At 39.0% G+C, this 20,468-nt stretch overlaps 1 protein-coding gene across 5 annotated transcripts in view; it reads left to right on the top strand.

Moving 5' to 3' along the window:
* Positions 1–6,083, top strand: part of LOC130036687 (zinc finger protein 81-like) — an 86,184-nt gene extending 80,101 nt beyond the window's left edge. For all 5 annotated transcript variants that reach the window (XM_056128581.1, XM_056128579.1, XM_056128580.1 and 2 more), the window contains one exon: positions 4,249–6,083. In XM_056128581.1, coding sequence (XP_055984556.1) covers positions 4,249–5,951 — 1,703 coding nt within the window. In that variant the 3' untranslated portion in view covers positions 5,952–6,083. The remainder of the gene's footprint in view (positions 1–4,248) is intronic.
* Positions 6,084–20,468: the final 14,385 nt, after the last annotated feature.

The raw sequence follows: 20,468 nt of genomic DNA, 5'->3' as shown, positions 1-20,468 counted from the left end.
TTCGTAGAAACTGTTTGGAAGTGTTTTTGATATTCCAATTTCGTGGAAAAGTTTAAAAAGGATTTGGAGTAAGTCCTCTTTAAAGATTTGGAAGAATTCACTAGTGAATCCATCTGGGCCAGGACTTTTGTGCTTGGGGAGACTTTTTACTACCATTTCAATTTCCTTGATGGTGATAGGTCTGTTCAGGTATTCCAGGTCTTCTTGGTTCAGCCTTGGGAGTCTGTAGGAGTCTAGGAATTTATCCATTTCCTCGAGATTTTGATGTTCCGTGGCATAAAGCCTCTCAAAGTACTCCCTGAGGATCCTTTGAATATCTGTAGTTTCTGTTGTAATGACCCCCTTTTCATTTCTGATTCGGTTTATTAGGGTTTTCTCTCTCCCTTTCTTTGTGAGTTTTGCTAAAGGCTTATCAATCTTGTTAATTTTCTCGAAGAACCAGCTCTTGGTTTCATTGATCTTTTGGATTGTTTTTTGGGTTTCCATCTCATTAATCTCAGCTCTGAGTTTTATTATTTCCTTTCTCCTGTTCGGGTTATGCTCCTTTTATTGGTCCTTCTCCAAGCTCTTAAGCTGTGAGGTTAGGTTACTCATGTGTGCTCGCTCCTCCTTCCTGAGGAATGCTTGTAGAGCTATAAACTTTCCTCTTAACACAGCTTTTGCTGTGTCCCATAAGTTTAGGTAACTCGTGTTCTCATTTTTATTCGTTTCTAGGAATCTTTTGATTTCCTCTTTGATTTCTTTTCTAAGCCACTCGTTGTTCAATAGGGCACTGTTTAATTTCCAGGTGTTTGATTTAGTTTTCTGTTTTTGTGTGTGATTTACTTCTAATTTCAGCGCATTATGGTCTGAGAAGATTGTTGATACAATCTCTATCTTCTTAATTTTATGGAGGCATGTTTTGTGGCTCAGCATGTGGTCTATCTTGGAGAATTATAACTTAAAATTTTTGTTTAAAAATTTACTTTTTATAATTTTATAACTCTGTTAGTGCTCGAGGACTCAGGGTTTACTCTCAGCAGTACTTGGCTAATTGGTCCTGATAATTCAATGTGTGGACCCTAGGATGCAATGTTGCCTGGGCCCAGCAATTATCAAGGCCCATCAGAGCCACCTCAATTGTGGTCAGGGAATATGCTTTGCTATGATATGAACTTGAGTCTTTGCACATGCCAAGCATTCACCTGTAACCCGTAATTCATCTCCCAAGACTTTTTGGTAGCTATTTTTGAACCAATAAAAATAGTTACTCAATAATTAAAAGGCAGTATTCAATATTTTCAGTCTCATAGCTTCATTAGTGAATTCATGCAGTCAGTTTTTAAAGCACTGTAGCACGTCCTCCCATTGTTCATCGATTTGCTTGAGCAGGCCCAGTAACATCTCCATTGTGAGACTTCTTGTTACTGTGTTTGGCATATCGAATACATCACGGGGAGCTTGCCAGGCTTTGCCGTGCAGGCGAGATACTCTCGGTAGCTTGCCGGGCTCTCCGAGAGGGGCAGAGGAATCGAACTTGGGTCTGCCAGGTTGGCCGTGTGCAAGGCAAACGCCCTACTTCTGTGCTATTGCTCCATCCCCAGTTTTTAAAGAATAACTAATAATTAGTAACAATACTTAAGTTGTTCTGGAGGAAATTGAGAGAATACATTCTATCTTATTAGAGAGTAAATTGAACTATATTCTAATAAATAATTACTCTTCAAAAGATGTCTCATGAGTTGAACAGGCAAAGCATGAACTGGGAGGAGATATTTACAGTAAATTGACTTGACAAATGACCTATCTTAAGAATACAATACTTAGAAATTAAAAAAGCAAATGGCAGAAAACCCAACAAAAAAGGAAATGGGCAAATACAGGAAAAATACTTTCCAAATAAAAGGAGTATCTTTAGCAAGATATATAAGTTTTTGATGGTTTAATATTGTTTCTAATGAGATTTGTAGAGTCTGTTATTCTTTCTAGTTTATCTTAAATGCTATTGTTAGATTTCATTACCTGGGACACTACTTTCACCTTTGTCATTAACTTTTTATTTGTTTTGGGGCAACATCCACTAGTGTGGGGGAGTACTTTTGGCTAGATGCTTGGAGGTCACTCCCAGGAATGCATGGGGGACCATATGGCTTCAGGAATTGAACCTTGGGCTCCTACATGCAAAGGATGTGATCCAGTCTTTTGAACTTTTGTCTTTTGCTTTGTGAAGTAACTTCATTGCTACCCCATATTATTTAACACTTGACTAATAACTCATTTTTAGTATAATGTATGATGTGACTCTGTATTTCCAGTTAAGAGTTATTATATCTGTGCAGTTTTCTTAATTCATGAATTTCTCAGAATTTCTCCCTGTCTTTAATACCTTTCATATATGAAGTTTGTCTCTGCATTTGAGGTCTTTATCATTTTGTGACCTGACTATTCAGGGAATATTCAGGAATCACTCGTGGCATTGCTTGGGAGACTCTATGTGGTGCCTGGGATTGAACCCAGGTTTGCTGTGTGTAAGGCAAACACCTTATGACCTGTATTACCTGTCCAGCTCACAAATATAATTGCTAATATCACAGATCATTCGAAAATCCAATTGTTCATGTTTATTCAGAAATCCATTTGCTTTCAGTACATTACTTCACCATTTTTAGGTTTGATCTTTTTGTGTGTGGCATTTACATGTTTGAATCAATGTTGCTGCCAAGTCTCAAAGTCTCATTTTAAGATGGTTGTTCCTAGCCTTTTAAAGATAGAAGGATTTACTGAGAAAACATAACCATTGTCTCAGTGTTTTCATTTGAAAATGACATCTATAATTTGGTCTCATATTCTGTCCTAGAACCTTCTTACAAAGTCATATCAGTTTTCAGGGACGATTGAGAATTGTTATATGTCTGGATATACATGTCCCTGGGGCTACTAATCTGTTAATGCAAAATTGTGAGACATTTTAGTGGAAAGATTTTGATCTACTACAGATGGCTTTTCCTCCACCCCATTTTTTGCTTATTTATATATAGAATATGTATTATATATAAATTATCTGTTATCTATGATTTTATATTCATGAAAAGAATTATATTTGGATGGAGAGTTGGAATATTCGACAATTATTAATTTTTATATAGGTCAAGATAAATATGACTACAAGATTTTCACATAGACATGAATAGAATAATTTTTCTAGTTTATTAAGATGTGTTTAATGTATAGCACTAATTAAATTTAAGGTGTGCCATATAGTGACTTGACTTATGTACATTGTGAAATCATTACCATCATAAGTTAACATCTCTTATCTCAAATAAAAACCAAATAAAAGGAAAAATGCATTCTTCCTTTTGATCAGAACTTTTGCAAACTGAGCAAAAAGCAATACATGAAATTGAAAACTAATAAGAATTTTAACTGTGTCACCCCCTCTAAGCCTGGATTTGCCATATTTTCCCCTTTCCTATAAAGGTAGCAATAATTGCAACAAAATGGGAGAACTGATCCATGAAAATGAGCTTGTGGGGGGTATGTGAAAGGGAGAGACACCAGGGATTTGGGAAGAGGGAAGTGGTGATGGGTGTAGCATTGGAATTCTGTACACAGGGAAAAAATACTGTGAATCTCGATACCCTCAAGTAATAATAAAAACAAGAAAAAAAATTTAAGGCCTTGCCTTTAATTTTCAGTCCACCTACTTGAAATCCAAATCTCATACTGTAATAGATCTGTACTGTTTATGCACTATTTATGCAAAATTCCAGTCTCTAGCACTTAGTACCTGTGTTTTAGGATGAATTATATAACCATGCTAAACTCCACTTTCCTTATCTATAACAGGTGGGTAGTGAAAGATGTTTCACTGATCTTTTGAAAAGATTAAGTGAATTTATATGTATATATTACAGTATGCCTATAACATTTTAAGAGTCTTATAAGAGCTTTACTGTGCACCAGAGAGTTAGCTCAATTGGCTAAGCACATGGTTTTTGTACAGACGGCCCGGGTACAGTCCTCAGTGCCACATGGTCCCCTGGGAACACTGTTAGGGAACCACTAACACAGACCTGGGAGTAGCCCCCTGGCACTCTGAGTATAACCACCCCCCCCCAAAAAAAAACCTGACACATTAGAAATGCTGTGTGTTTCTTAGATTTGTCATTTTTTAAAAAATCAGATACACTGATTTCCATGCATTCAATCTGGATTCCTTTTCATCTTCTATTTATTCAGTATGATTTTATTTTTTTTTCTCTTTAGATGGAAAGTTTGGAGTTAAGACCTCACAAAAAAGAATTACTGGGAAAACTGCATTTCATAGTGAAATAGAGGGTAAAGATACAAGAGATGATTCACTGTATTCCATTTTAGAAGAACTGTGGCAAGATGCTGAGGAGATAAATAGATATCAAGAAAAGCACAACAGACCTCTGGGTCATACTGCTTTCATCAATAAGAAAGCATTGAACACTGAGTGGAATTATGAATATAAAGACAGAGAAAAATTCATTTACCCAAACCCAAATCTTATTCCTTCACAGAGAAGATCTCACATGCATGACTCATTTGCAAAGAGTTTTAATTTCAACTTGCATATTCATAGTGAAAGCAATGAAACAGAGAACTTTGATAAAATTATTGTACAGGATCAAGTTAACAACAATAGCTCTTCTTATACTGCCCATGAAAATGTACATACGGGAATGAAATTTTGTGAAAATAATCAGTGTGGAAAAGTCCTTAGCCTCAAACAAACACATCCTTACAATCTGAAATTCCCCACTGGAGAGAAAGCAAACACAGGTACTGAATTTGGGAAGATTTTCGCCCAGAAATCACACCTCTTTGCACCTCAGAATATTCGTACTATGGAAAAACCTTATCAATCTAGTAAATGTGTAAATGTTTTTACACAGAAGCCACTACTCAGTATTTATCTGAGGGTTTGTAGAGATGAAAAACTATATATTTGTACTCAATGTGGGAAAGCATTCATCCAGAATTCAGAATTAATTATGCATGAGAAAACTCATACTAGAGAAAAGTCCTTTAAATGCAGTGAATGTGGAAAATCATTTTTCCAGGTATCATCTCTATTTAGGCATCAAACATCTCACACTGGAGAAAAACTCTGTGAATGCAGTGAATGTGGGAAAGGCTTCTCTCTGCACTCAGCTCTCAGTATACATCAGAAAATTCATACTGGAGAGAGACACCATAAATGCAGTGAATGTGGGAAAGCCTTTACCCAAAAATCAACACTCAGGATGCATCAGAAAATTCATACAGGAGAGAGATCCTACATATGTACTGAATGTGGGCAGGCCTTTATCCAGAAGGCACACTTAATTGCACATCAGAGAATTCATACTGGAGAGAAACCTTATGCATGCAATGACTGTGGGAAGTCTTTCCCTTCTAAGTCACAACTCCAGATGCATAAGCGAATCCACACAGGAGAGAAACCCTATATGTGCACTGAATGTGGGAAGGCCTTCACCAACAGATCAAATCTCAATACTCACCAGAAATCTCATACTGGCGAGAAGTCTTATATATGTGCTGAATGTGGAAAGGCCTTCACCGACAGGTCAAATTTCAATAAACATCAGACAATTCATACTGGAGAGAAACCGTATGTTTGTAAGGATTGTGGGAGGGCTTTCATCCAGAAGTCAGAGTTAATTACACATCAGAAAATCCATACTACAGAAAAGCCTTATAAATGTCCTGACTGTGAGAAATCCTTCTCCAAGAAACCACATCTCAAAGTACATCAGCGAATCCACACTGGAGAGAAACCTTATATATGTTCAGAATGTGGAAAAGCCTTCACTGACAGGTCAAATTTCAATAAACACCAGACAGTTCATACTGGAAATAAACCCTATAAATGCAGTGATTGTGGAAAGGGCTTCACTCAGAAATCAGTTCTAAGTATGCATCGCCATATTCATACTTGAAAGGAACCCCATTTCTTGAAAGATGAACCTTACAAAGAAGTCAAGTATAAGTATGTTGTAAAATTCATTCAATATATATATATATTCTGTATAAATGTACTGTATATGAAAAAGTGTTTGCCAGGTTCTATCAGTTGACATGAGAAAAATTATTAGAAGAAACTCTTTAAAGAGTGTGCTGCATTAAAGGAAATTTCCACATTTGCTCAGCCTCATTAAGATGTAATAGAATTCATATTGGGAAAGAAGTTTTCAGGTTGATGTATTAGGAAAAGCCTTCTTTTGAAAGTTTTAGTAAGGCAAATTGTTACCCATTCTTTTTAGAATGGGGCTGCACATAATAAACCAACAAACCATATTTGCTATTCTATGTTAAGCAATTTAAAGTGATAATGAAAAGTTGAACAACAAAATAACATATTTAATTGTGTGGGTCTTTTCTCAGTTGTGTAGTGTTCTTGGCAGAACACATTGCATAATAGTGAGAATAATTTGTTTTTAATATAATTGTGTCTATCAAATTTTACTATTGAATAGTTTTTTTCACATGGATCTGTGATTTTAAAGTCATTGCAGTTTTATGTATGCAAACATCTGCAGATATAATTTTATATGAACTCATAAATATAATCCTCATTTTTTATTTCCATGGCATCGTATTTTTATCTTTCATTGAGATAAAATGCAAAAATCGTCACATTTCCCCCCTTACTTTATGAACATCCCTTTTGTAATGTTGCTGTATTGCTTCTTTTATTAAGAGGTAGAGTTAAAGAGATTACAGAAGAGATTCAAGGAAGTTGAAGAGTCTTCCTACAAGCATACATCTCTAGTTGCTATTTGAAATTCTGAAATTTTATTCTTTAAATGGAAAAGTTCAGATACCCAACCAGGAATAGGAAACCAAATGAAGCAGAGATCAATCAGCTCAACTGAATGAGTCCCATTAGGCCAACTGCCAGAATGACAATTTCCTTGACATCTGGCACTAGCCAAATGGGCCAGACCAGAAGAGTTACACTTGTTATCCCACAGGATCATGAAATAAAGAAAATGATTATTATTTTGTGCTACCATGCTTTGGGGAAGTTGTTTTTTTTTTTTTGCACAGCAAATACTGATGCCTAAAATGGGTAAGCTTGTGTGTGAGAGTGGCCCATGGGACCTGAACAGAATGTGGAGACTGGAAAAATAAGGGAAACTCTAACCAAAAAAATGGAAAAGATTGCAACCTATGTTACTGAGCAGAAAAGGCAATAACAAAATATTCACTGTGCTCTTTGGAAAGGCAGAGAATTTATCAAATGAATGCGTGCATCTTGCTGAGGAAAATTCTGGAAGTGTCATTTTGCTGCTTTCAGCTTCAAATGATAAGATATATAGAAATAGAAACTAAAGTAATTGCTTCTCCACTTGCAAGCAGAATTCAGAGGAAAGAGGAAAGAAAGAAAAGAAAGAAAGAAAGAAAGAAAGAAAGAAAGAAAGAAAGAAAGGAAAGAAAGAGGATTTTGAGGGGTGGAATATAACTTTCAGATATTTTCTCGGTGAAAAAGTGGATCCAGGGTAAAGATGAAATTACAAGCTTGCTCTGTTAAGATGAATTAATTTTTTAAATCGATGCTTGGGAGATCCTCTAAGCTAAACTAAATCGCTTCTAAAGATGTTATGACATTGTTCTAGTAGCCAGACTCAGCTCAAAGCAGACAGGGACCTGCCTTAAAATATTGTCAGTGTGGCATTTGGGGATATAAAATGTAGATACAACCAAAAATTATTTTTCAAAACTCTTATGCCACTTGAAATAATTTTACCAGAGCAAATATATGCACAGTGGACTGAAATTGTTAAAAATGAAAGTGGCCTCTGGGCTCTCCTAATATCTATAAATAGGAAGCAAGCTGAGAAAGCTACTGAACTGCAAACAAATTCCATTTTTAAGGGAAAAGAGGGTACTTCAGAGAGAAGACTGAAGAACAAGAATATTATAGTGGACTCGGGAACTGTTTCTAGGTAAAACTATGACCTAATTGAGAAATAGTTTCTATACCTGGCAGCACGGTCGAATTTCAGAATTATGCAACAGTGACTGGTATATCTCTCTTGTTTCTCTCTCTCTCTTGGACCAGTTTATTATAGATATCCAGTTCCTATCTCGCCTCTGTGTGTGTCTGGAGGGGTTTGAGGGAAGCCCTATAACTTTTAATTTAGCTCAGAGGTATCAGAACTGAGAAGCTTCTCAAGAAGCCTCAGAAACATCTGAACTTGATCCAGGTCTCTGGTTTGAACTTGAGGCCATGATCTGTGGTGAGACACTTGGAGATCATGGAATGGGGGGGGACATAGTTTGCATGTATGGAAATGTAAATAATTTTAAGCAGAAGATAGATTGTGTTATATGGAAAATGCTACAAATACATCTATCTGTCTGTCTATCTATATATCTATCTATCTATCTATCTGTTCCCTTTCAATAATTTTTATTAACCCAACTTCAGTTTCAGAGATTTTTGTTCCCACCCTGACTACCAATGAAGCCACTGAAGACATTCTTTTAAGTAATCTTTTCTAGCATTTCCACTCTTACCAATTTCATCTTTTTGCTAAAAGTCCCCATATGTTCATGCCTGTTGTTTCCATTTTCCACTAAACCCTTTAACATATGAGCTGTCACTTCAGATTCCCTGTTTGAAAGCTCATCAGTTTGGTCAGCTTAGTGAGTGTCTGTTGAGTGCTCTGTCCCTTGACAGTACTTCGTTTTCTCTTGCTGTTTACACCAAATGGCTTTTAGATAAGTGTAGAATGTCACCAGTAGAAACTGAGTTAAATAATATTTGTTCCTGGAAAAAGATATGAATGCATTTCTGATAGGTATTAGTTGGGAAATTTTTGAGGGGATATCTCATCAGGTTTTAGCTGGGTTTGGGGTTTTTTTGTTGTTGTGGTTACATTCAGTATACCCTAGACTTTGCATTTCTCTAAGCGTTTCTTTGTGCTTTAGAGTAGGAACTGTTTTCCCAGAGAATCTGTCTCTAAGTTCCTTTCCCCTTGCCTGTACCATACCTGCCTGCCTCTCATGGAATGTCTCTGTCCTTGCCTTTCACTGATATTTCTACTAGTGTTGTGGTGATCTGATGAGGGTACCAGTTTTCTTTGTGCTTGCCTTGGTTGTAAGTAGGCCCTTTACCCCTAGGTCTTTCTGTGGGATAAATCTGCCACCCCAACAAGGCAGAAAAGCCTTGATAGTCTGGATTCAAGATATTTCCTACATAAGCAGAATAATTTTTTTCTGTACTCTACATACAGACTCTGACCTGGGAGCAACAGGGTTTGCTTCACTTTCTTCGTTCTGCCAGTGGGTAGGGTCCTCCTAGAGCTGTGTGCCATTTCTGTGTTATCAGCTGTCTTTTGAAGGCTTGTACCATGGAGAGTGGCTTTCTACTGTCTCCTGCCATTTTAATGTTTTCTGTGAGGACCCAGTGATGGTCGGTGGAGAAGAGCCTATAAGTGGGAGCCAACTACTGTGAGATCTCCAGCTCTCAAGGGGTTCAGTTTCTCATATCCTGCCTTGAGTAATTCATTAATTTTTTTCTTTTGGTTTCACGGCTAAACCTGATGGTGCTCAGGACTAACTCTTGACTCTGCTCCAAGGGTCACTTCTGGTGGGGCCTATGAGGTTCTCATATGGAAACCTTATGAGGTTCTGGGAATCAACCCAGGTCAGCAATATGTAAGACCAGAACCTTACCTGCTCTACTATCTCTGTGGCCCAGATACTCATTAAAATTTTTGGTGTAATTCTTAGTGCTTGCCCCTCTTCTTTCTTGATCTTCAGATGGCCTAGTGATAAGGTACTATCTCCTTGAGTCATTTTTTTGTCACATGTCAAGCTAGGTGGTTGCTTTGTTTTGTTCCCCAAAGGTTACAGTTTTGTAAATTACCCACTTTTTTTTTGGTTTTTGGGCCACACCTGGTCTTTTTTCAGGGGTAACTCTTGACTCTGTACTCAGGAATTACTTCTAGTGGTCTTCAGGGATCATATGGGATGTTGGAGATTGAACTCGAGTCAGCCGCATGCAAGGTGGTATGGGACAAAAAGCCTTGAGTACTGCCCACTGTACTGTCTCTCCAGACCCATATCAATATTGTTCTTGTAAAAATCTGAGTTATCAGGATGGGAGAGATTTTTTTCAGTGGTCAGGGGTATTGCTTTATTTGCATAGAAACCCAGTTTCAACCCCTTGCATTACAAGCACCCCCCCACCCAAAACTGATTGGAATAGTCCTGGGAACTCCTGCACATTGCTGGGTTTGTGCCTGGTGGCCTTTTGTCTAAAGGCAATTTGATTGCCACCATCAACCTCTATCCAGTGGGGTAAGTCACAGAGAATGAGACAAACACACAAGGACTGTCCAAGCTTTAGATTTGCCTGGGCAACCATAAGTGAGCACCCAGACTGACCATTTTATTCTATACAGCATTGCTACCCCACTCTGGTTCACAACATGTGAGTTATAGTTTAACTTGTCTGAGACATTGGGTACATGAAGAATAGAGGCTGGAATATTTCACATAGCCAATCAGCAGGCTTCTCTTAGTGATGACAATTTACTATTCTTTTCTTGCCAATGTTGCCCTCCACATATACAGACACTAAACTTTTTATTCTGGTACATTTTGCTTGCCCTGTAACCTATTTTCTTTCCTGAGTGCATTTGTACTGACTGTTTATATTCTAAGAACTATGATGTTTTGCTCAGGGGACTATTCTGACATTAGGGTTGGGGATTGGGTTTTGTTTAGGAGGGCATTCTTCCACAGACCTTGAACTTGAGCACCTCTGAGACTGAGGAGCCCTGAATTGCCAGATCCAAGAATATAACCATTTAGCTTATTAATTTATTTTCTTTCCTTTTTTTTTTTGAGCCATACCCGGCAGTACTCAAGGCTTTTTGTCCCATACAGTCTAATTAACAGAGCATCACTGATCCCCCTGAATGCTGCTTGGAACTCTTCTAGAAAAGGATATTATCTTTTTAAATATCTTCATACAAGAGGTAGAAGAGTGGATGGTCTCCTTTGGCTACACACACACACACACACACACACACACACACACACACACACACACAGCTTATTTCAACTTTGCCATTTCACTCATCAAGAGGTAAAATCCATTTCTCTGAACCTAGAAACTGGGCTTGGTTATTTTTTGACCAATGGAACATTTTTACATGACATAAGCAGAGGCTTGAGAAGTACTTGCACAAGGAAGTTTGCCATTCTTGGTACTCTTTGTAATTCTGAGTTTCTGTATAATAAAATCTGGATTGTTCTGGTGGATGAAAGATCACAAAAGCAATTATGAAGCACTTGAGCCATTTGACTGAGGAGCCCTAGAACAACCATATTTTCAGTTGCTATGGTTTTGAATAAAGTCATTCTAGCCATCTGACTGTGGTCAAGCTAATTGTGACCACAGTATTAATAATGCATTCCCTAAATTAGAAAAGCTTTGCCACCCATCCCTTACCACTCGCAGAATCACAGATTCAAATGGATTTTGCTTTTTAGCTGCTCCATTTGGGTGACTATGTTCCCCAGAAAAAAAATAACGGATATATTACTAATTACTTAATTCTCCCCCTCCATTGGCATTCTTTCTTTTTTTTTTTTTTTGCTTTTTGGGTCACACCCGGCTCATGCACTCAGGAATTACTCCTGGCGGTGCTTGGGGGACCATATGGGATGCTCGGAATCGAACTTAGGTCCGCTGCATGCAAGGCAAATGCCCTACCCGCTGTGCTATTGCTCCAGCCCCTCCATTGGCATTCTTAACAAATACATGTATTCCTTGGTTTCCCCAGACTTTGGGCTCAAGACTTCCTCAGATAACAGAGATTCTCAATTCCTTATGTAAAATGGTTTCTTTTCCGCATATAACCTCTACACATCCTCCTGTATACTTCATATTATCTCTAATTACTTATGATACTTAGCAGAATGTACATGCTGAGTAGAGTTGTTATGCTATATTATTTAGGTAATAATGACAAGAAAAAAGTCTGTATACGTTCAATAGAGGTGCTGTCACTATAGACCTAACTGTATTTTTCATCTGCATTTGGTTAAATCTGTGGATGTGGGACCCACAGATACACAGATGCAGATGTATTATAAATTACTCTGAGCACTTTTACTCTTTACTATGCCCCCATCCCTTTTTTATTGAGTCACCATGAGATAGACCGTTATAAAGCTGTTCATGATTAGATTTCAGTTATACAACGTTCCAGCAATCATACCTCTACCAATATACACTTCCAACCCCCAATGTCCCCAGTTTCCCTCCCACCATTACCACAAACCCACTCCCCCTGCCTACCTTTATGGCAGACACCTTCTTTCTCTCTCCTGTGCATTATGGTTTGCAATATGGGTGCTAAGAGATCATCGTGTTTGTTCAGGGTGTTGAGTATTTTTATCGAGATGGTACATCTGGAGTGGCTTTTTTAAAATTGGTGGCAGCTTTGGGGTGTGGACATGACTTCTGGGACTTCTGGAGATACAGAGAGGTGAGGGAAGGTAGCCCATCCCAACCCTGAGAAAGCCTGGAGATTTCAGTCACAAAAAAACATACCTGAATTTTCAGCAGAGTATATCTTGGTGAAATCTGTCCCAAGATGGTGGAGTATGGCTAAAGGGATGGCAGTGATATGGACTGTGGGAGTAAGAGGCTGCCAGGGGATCTGTATAGGCAGGCACCAGGTAAACCCGCCCCCTTCACTCTACTCCAGTCTGTTCACTCTTGCATGAGTACAAGATTAATTGCAGCTTTTGATCTATTTTGAGATTTATTTATGGGTCCATGAAGCTAAGCCAGTAGAAGGGTTTACGTGGTGGTGCTAGAGTTGGGTTGTGGGGCTGACTGCTGGTTCTTCCAGGAATATAGGGAAGTCGATTGGGTGAAGGTAGCCCATCCTGACTCTGAGAAAGCCTGGAGATTTCATTCACAAAACCCCATACCCAAATTTTCAACAGATTAATATCTTGGTGAGGTCTCTCCCAAGACATTGTTCTGGCCAGGTGCATGGCAGTGATTTGGATTATGGGAGCAAGCAGCTGCAGGGGTCTCTGCTTGGGTGGACACCAGGCAAACCCGCCCCCCTCTGATTTACCCTGGTCTGTTCAGCCTTGTGCGGGTCCAAGATTATCTGAAGCTTTTTTTCTCTTTCAAGATTTATTTATGGGTCTGTGGAGTAAGGCCGATGAATGAGATTGTATGGCTGAGCTGGAGATAGTTTGTGGGCGTGGCTCCCACATACCTAACTTTTGACAGTTTAATTTCTCGGAAAACTTGGTCCTGAATTGTTGGAGTCTGGCCAGAAGCAAAGTGGCAATTTCGGGGTGTCAGAAAGGCCAGGGGTACCATCAGATTGCTGATGCCCTCGACCCCTGCCCCATGGTGCTATGCCCTCTGGGTCTCAGTGGCAGTGGCAGCTGTGGATCAGTCGCAGTAAGAGGGACAAGGACTGAAGGCAGAGCTGCTGCCATCTGCATCTCAGGTGCTCTAGGTGGGTGGTAGCCACCAGTTTGGCAGAAACTGCCCAGGGGGTACACGCCCCCATTGTTCATCTCCAGACACGCCCCCATTGTTTGTCTCCAGACAATTGGCACTTAGGGATGTTTTCCTCCATTATACTCTGTAGGCGGCACTGGTGGTGTGGGCTGGGGGGGTGGGGGATGCCCTGCGGATGGTGAGTTGCCTGAGCTGGTCTCCCATGGTGGGTACCCAGGTGCCCCTCCACTTCGTGCCTGCACTCTGTGGTAGTGCCCAACTGGAGCCCAAGAACCCCACTTATTCACACTAAACTCCTTCCCAGAGTGCCTAGAGCTGCAGTAGGGCCTCAGCTTCGGAGCTCTGAGGCAAGCGGGTGCCAGTTTGCTTCCACTTAAAGCCACTTTTGCTTCCACTTTTTTTGAGAGAAAGTATTTAGAGGGCATCACAGTCATTCATACAGAAATATTATGACCCCATCGGCGCATCTGTTCAGAGCCCTGAGAGCTGCTGCCTCTCTACCAGCTCCTGCCACCCTGTGCTCATCCTCTTATATACTCATACATGTGTTCATTTGTTACAACACTTGTATACAGGTGGAAGATATATAAAGATTATCTTTGGCTTTCAGATATGGACTCATGTCATACAACCAGCTCTGCATTTCCCCCATAGAATAGATGTGATAGCTCATGGAATGGATGTGCAATGATTTATTGAATGATATGCATATTTAAATTTACTCACCTCCTTTACATTTTTCCTACTACAAGAAACATTGTGAAAAGACAATGATGGGTTGGAGTGATAGCACAGCGGGTAGGGCGATTGCCTTGCACGCAACTGACCCAGGTTCGATTCCCAGCATCCCATATGGTCCTCTGAGTACCTCCAGGAGTAATTCCTGAGTTCATGAGTGAGGAGTAACCCCTGTGCATCACTGGGTGTGACCCAAAAAGAAAAAATAAAGACAATGACAGTATGATTAGTGATTAGAGAGGCTTAGGAAACAATTGGCTGGGGTTTCAGCCCTGTTTTTTTCTACAAGTTACTAGCCATGTGACTTGGGCAAGTTAGTTAATCTTGAACCTCTTTTTACAACTGGTTTCTTGCTTTGTAAAAATGTTTTCACTAGTGCCTGTCTCAGAGATTTCACATAGCTAGTTTTCTAGAGCTGCTGCAACAAAAGTACCACAAATGAAGTGGCTTAAAACAACAAAAATATATTTCCCTTGGAAGCTCAAAATTTGAAATCAAGGTATTATAGAGTCATGCATTCTCTGAAGGCTTTAGGGCACAAACAGTCCATGTCTCTCCTAGATTCTGGTAGTCTCGGGCGTTCACTAGCTTTAGATACAGGATCCGGTTAACAGGATAGTCATTTCTCTGTATATTTACACTGTTATTCTGCAGACCTGTCTGTCTTCAATTTTTTTCCCTTCAGTAATACTGGATTTTGTCTACCCCAATGGCCTCATTTTAAGTGAACTCTTTTTAGTGGGGGCACACCCTGCGATCTCAGGAACTACTCCTAGTTCTGTGTTTGGTGACCATGTGGTGGCAAAGATCAAACCTGAGTCTCCTGTTCTCCTGTTTACAACTCATGTACACATCCAGCCCTAATATGATTGATTCTCCAAAGACCCTATTTCTTTTTTTAAATTTTATTGAATCACTGTGAGATAGTTACAAGCTTTAATGTTTGGGTTATAATCACACAATGATCTAACACCCATTCCTCCATCAGTGCACATTCCCCACCACCAATATCCCCGGCAACCTTCCCCTTTCCCACCCTCCCCCTGCCTCCAGGCCAGACATTATTCCCCATACTATCTCTCTACTTTTGCAAAGACCCTCTTTCTAGGGAGCTCAAATTCTGAAGTCTTGAGAGCTTAGGGTTTAAACATAACTCATTACATGGACATGACTCAACTTAATCCATGGATGTGGATGTGTACATTTATGTGTGTATATAAAGAACTTAAAACTATGCGTGGAGAAAAGTTCTTGAATGTTTGATATATACTGATTCCTGAAAATACCTAGGACCCCTCTGTATTCGGGTGGTATTTGAGAGTTTGTGGTATCAGTCGTATTCAACTACCTAAAGAAAAGGAATGTGTGTGCTACCAACACTTAAGGGCTAGTTCAGGTAGAATTTATCTGTAGATAGTAGTGGGAAGGAGGAAAGAGGGAGATAAAAACTTACCAGGTGAGTGAAAGGCTCACAGAAGACGGAGTGTACAAGGACTACTTCAGTGGTGATATTGTCAAGACCAGAGGTAAATTTATGAGCTCGGAAAAAGCTACTGTGTGTTGTTGTGATTCATTATTGAATTTGATGGGAATTGTTTAAGAAGTGGATATAACTGAGAATGAACAAACCGCAGGATTTTCTGAAATTGGGTAATATTACTCCTCCAGAGAACTTCTCCTATAGGAAAAATATTAGGTCTTTTGAGTCTTTTATTCTGTTGTTATATGGGTTATATTGAGACATGTATTTCCAGTAATTCTGTTTGGCTGCAGATGTGTACAGAAGTACCCAGGTGTTCATTCTCCCTCACTCTCTTACATGCTTTATTCAGCCCCTGTTCTTATCTCCAGCTCTTCTGACCACAGTGGCCTCAGGCCTACCAACAGATGCTTGGATGCAGGTCTACAAAAGTAATAGCTTTTCATCAAGTTTTCCATTAGCTCCGCCATCACAGTCTCACTTCAGCAGCTGACTGTGCCTTGCTTCTCAGATTTTCTTGCAGGCTCTGGAGAATCCACCCATGTGACAGCCTTGAAAAGGCTGATATAGTGGCTTCTCCAACCTCTCTTTCCTTTCCATACCTTCCCTTCTCCAACAGTTGCCATGATTGTGCATGACCTAATTACTATTTTTAAAGTCCTTGTTTTCTCAATACACTTAGCTGATTGTTTAGAACCACACTCTCTTTTATGAAGACTTGGTAAATGTTTCTTGTCTAAATGTGAGTGATGCCACTGAGAAATCCTAGACTATCCTGCTTTTTTGTACTTTTCTGCCATATAATTAATTTTTTGTGCTTAAAGATAAGGAGATTTATTTTACTTCCTTCAGCATAATTGTTTAGTAAACCATTTGTGTTGTTATGTGTATCTGTATTTATTCCTTTTATTGTTAAGTTTATTGCATTTTATAAGCGTACCAAATTTATCTATTCCTCTGTTGTTGGAAACCTATCTTATTTCCATTTTACAGCCATTACAAATAAAACTAAAGTGAACATTTGTATACAAGTCTTTGTGTGGCCATAAATTTTATCTTTCCTGGGTAAATGCTTCGGAATCAATGTTTGGGTCATATGGTAAGTATGGATATATAAGAAGCTTCCAAACTTATTCTCCAAAGTGGTATAACATTTCACATTCCCATCAGAAGTTCAAAGGCATTTCATTTACCTCATATCTTTGCCATCACTGAATATGATTAATCTTTATAATTTTAGCTATCTTAGTGGGATGAATTGATAATTAAGTGTGGTTTTAATTTATACTTTATTAATAACTAATGTTGTTGATCATATTTCCCATGCTCGTTTGCCATCTATATATTATCTCAATTCATGTGTCTTTTTAAATATTTCACCCATTTAAAAACCAAGTTCTGGGGGCTAGAGAGATAGTACACTTGCCTTATATATGGCTGACGGTTACCTGAGCCTGCCTGGAGTGATATCTGAGAGCAGAACCAGGAGTAAAAACTGAGTACTGCCAGGTGTCGCTCAAAAACAACCAAAGCAATTTTTTTCAACTAATTTGTCTTGTTAGTGAGTTGCAAGAATTCTTTCTGTATCATATATGCATCTCCTTTTTAAAAAATCTCAATTCCCAACTGTTTGCTGCTAGCATATAGATTGTACTAGTGGTATACAATAATAAATCATGATAATAGGCAAGTAAAGTTTATACATGATCTTTTATTCCACATTTTGACAAGCTTACTCTGATAGCATTTTTGTAGAATCTGTCTGTTTTCTAGATAGACAATCTTGTCTCTATGAAAATAATACTTTTAATATTCTTTTCCATCATCTTTGCCTTTAATTTATTTTTTAAACTGATTAGACACTTTGTCGAAGGTTCTAATGTTGAATTGGAAGAATAAGAGTAGACACCTTTGCCTTTTACTTGATTTTAAGAAGTAATCATTTAAAGGTGGCAGATGTGGTGGGGGCAGGGTGGGAATGGAATATGGAAGCACTAGTGGAGGGAAGTTGAAACTGGTGATGGGATTGGTGTTGGATTATTATATGCCTAAAGCTCAAACATCAATAACTTTGTAAATCACAGTTCTTTAAATCATTTTTAAAAGAAATCCTTTAGTTTTATAATATTGAATTGATATTAGCTGTAGGTTTTTTATATGTGCTCTTTACCAGGTTGGAAGAGTTACTGCTATTTCTTTTTTTTTTTTTTTTTTTTTGCCTTTTGGGTCACACCCGGCAATGCACAGGGGTTACTTCTGGCTCTGCACTCAGGAATTACTCCTGGAGGTGCTCAGGGGACCATATGGGATGCTGGGAATCGGACCCGAGTTGGCTGCGTGCAAGGCAAACACCCTCCCTGCTGTGCTATTGCTCCAGCCTCAAGTTACTGCTATTTCTAATTTCATAGTGTGTGTCAAGAATAGATGTTGGATTTTGTCAAATGATTTTTCTATATCCATTTAGGTGACTATAGTCCATTAAGATGGCCATGTAAGTAAGTAAGTAAAGGCCCTCCCGTTGATCGTCGATTTGCTCGAGCGGGCCCAGTAACGTCTCCATTGGAGACTTTGTTGTTACTGTGTTTGGCATATCAAATACTCTCGGTAGCTTGCCGGGCTCTCCGAGAGGGGCGGAGGAATCGAACTCGGGTTGGCCATTTTGGCCGCTTGTAAGGCGAACGCCCTACCACTGTGCTATCACTCCAGCCCATATTTTTATCTTTTTTTCTTTGTTCACCTGTTGAATTGAGGGTTTGCTTTTGGAGGGAGTGTGCCTTTCAAGGAGATACTCAGCAATCTGGGTTAGATAATTTATTGCTTATGACCTACAATGCTATATCAGTGCTCAAGCTCTTCAGCACTACACCTGGTGGTGCTTATAGTATCATGTGGTGCCAGGAATTAACGTTGTGGCCTCACATGTGCAGGGCAATTTTTCCTGTCATTTAAGCTATCTCTCTGCCTCCTATAATAGTCTTGTGTATTATAACAAAGTGTATTATTCCTGAATTAAAAAATGAGTAATGCTATATTATTTATTTTTATATATAACTGTATTTGATTTGCTAAAACATTAAAAAATTTTTGCACTTATTTTATGGGTGTGAGCTTTAACTTTTTTATTATAACACCATGGTTTACCAAGTTATTCATAATACAGTTGTTTCAGGCATTTGACGTTCCAACACCACTCCCACCACCAGTGTGACCTTCCCTCTCACCAGTGTCCCCAAGTTTCCCACCCAGCAGCCAAGCCTACCCCATTAGTTGGCACAAACAAATTTGCTTCATATTGCTTATTACAACAAAAAGGCAAATGTTATTATCAAAAATATATCAATTAATGTCAGTTTGTGACTATTTTTATATCTTACAATGGTGTTAATAAAGTTACTGTCTGAGAATTTACTGAGCTGGCTGGTGCTAGTTGAGCCATTTTTATTTTCGCTCATTGAGCTTGGTGGTCTTCTACAAAACTTTTCCAACAAATTTGCTGGGCTCTCAGTAGTATGAAATTTGGAAGTGCCATGCACTCTAGGAGCTGTGGAGCTGGAACAATTTGGTATTGTGGTGGCTTGATGAAGTTCAGTTGTGGAGCTGAGCTGTTTCTATGGCAGAGGATAAGGGTGGGAGCTGCTGAGCCTTCAGGCAGGAACGCCTATTCTGACTATTACTATTCTGAGAAAGCCCCAGAGTTCTGGGTCTTCAGAACCAGTCTGAACTGGCCTTTAACTCTTTTCACCCTGCATTTAGGGGCTAATAGAATGAGTTTGGTCCATTCCCCAGAAGAAAAAGCGGTATTATGGTATTATGTTTTTATCTTAGTGTGTGGTAGAATTTTCCAGTATAGCTTAATTCAATGTGAATTTGAAACAAGTCAAACTGATAGAATATCCGTGAGCAGGGTCTGGGGGTGTGGCAGTGCTCTTTGAGGAGATATTGATCAAAATGTACAAATTTGCAGTTAGAAAATGAATGCATTCTCACAATCTTATATACAACTTTATGATATTAGTTGACACTACTGTTTCACTGTCACTGTCCTCCCATTGTTCATCGACTAGCTCAAGTGGACCCAGTAACATTGTGAAACTTGTTACTGTGTTTGGCATATCTGATATGTCACAGGGAGCTTGCCAGGCTTTGCCATGAGGGTGAGATACTCTCGGTAGCTTGCCGGGCTCTTCAAGAGGGACGGAGGAATTGAGCTCGGATTGGCCATGTCGGCCGCCTGCAAGGCAAACGCCCTACCTGCTGTGCTATAGCATTTGCCTTGCATGCAGCCAACCAGGGTTCGATTCCTCTGCCCCTCTCGGAGAGCCTGGCAAGCTACTGAGAGTATCTCGCCCACAGGGCAAAGCCTGGCAAGCTCCCTGTGACGTATTTGATATGCCAAAAACAGTAACAAGTCTGACACTATTGTTTATATTGGCATTTGTTGTTTCCTAAGAGACTATATTTTAAATATTCTCACTACAGAAGAAATGATAATTACATGGTGTTGTTATGAACAGAGTTGTTAGTTAATACTACAATGGTAATTATATTGATATATAGTATCAAATCAAATGAACATACCTTAAACTAACAATTTATATATCAATTGTATATACTTACAAAACGTTTTAACTACCATCTCAATTTAATAGCTATAAGTCATCATTTCTTCATTGAAATAACTTTCAAAGAATCTGTCAGTCATGAATTATATAATTTAGAGCA

Source organism: Sorex fumeus, unplaced genomic scaffold (assembly GCF_029834395.1).
Source record: "Sorex fumeus unplaced genomic scaffold, SorFum_2.1 ptg000065l, whole genome shotgun sequence".
In the NCBI taxonomy this organism is placed as follows: domain Eukaryota; kingdom Metazoa; phylum Chordata; class Mammalia; order Eulipotyphla; family Soricidae; genus Sorex; species Sorex fumeus.
The sequence above is the reverse complement of the archived record's forward strand: the minus strand, read 5'-3'. Positions and strand labels throughout refer to the sequence as shown.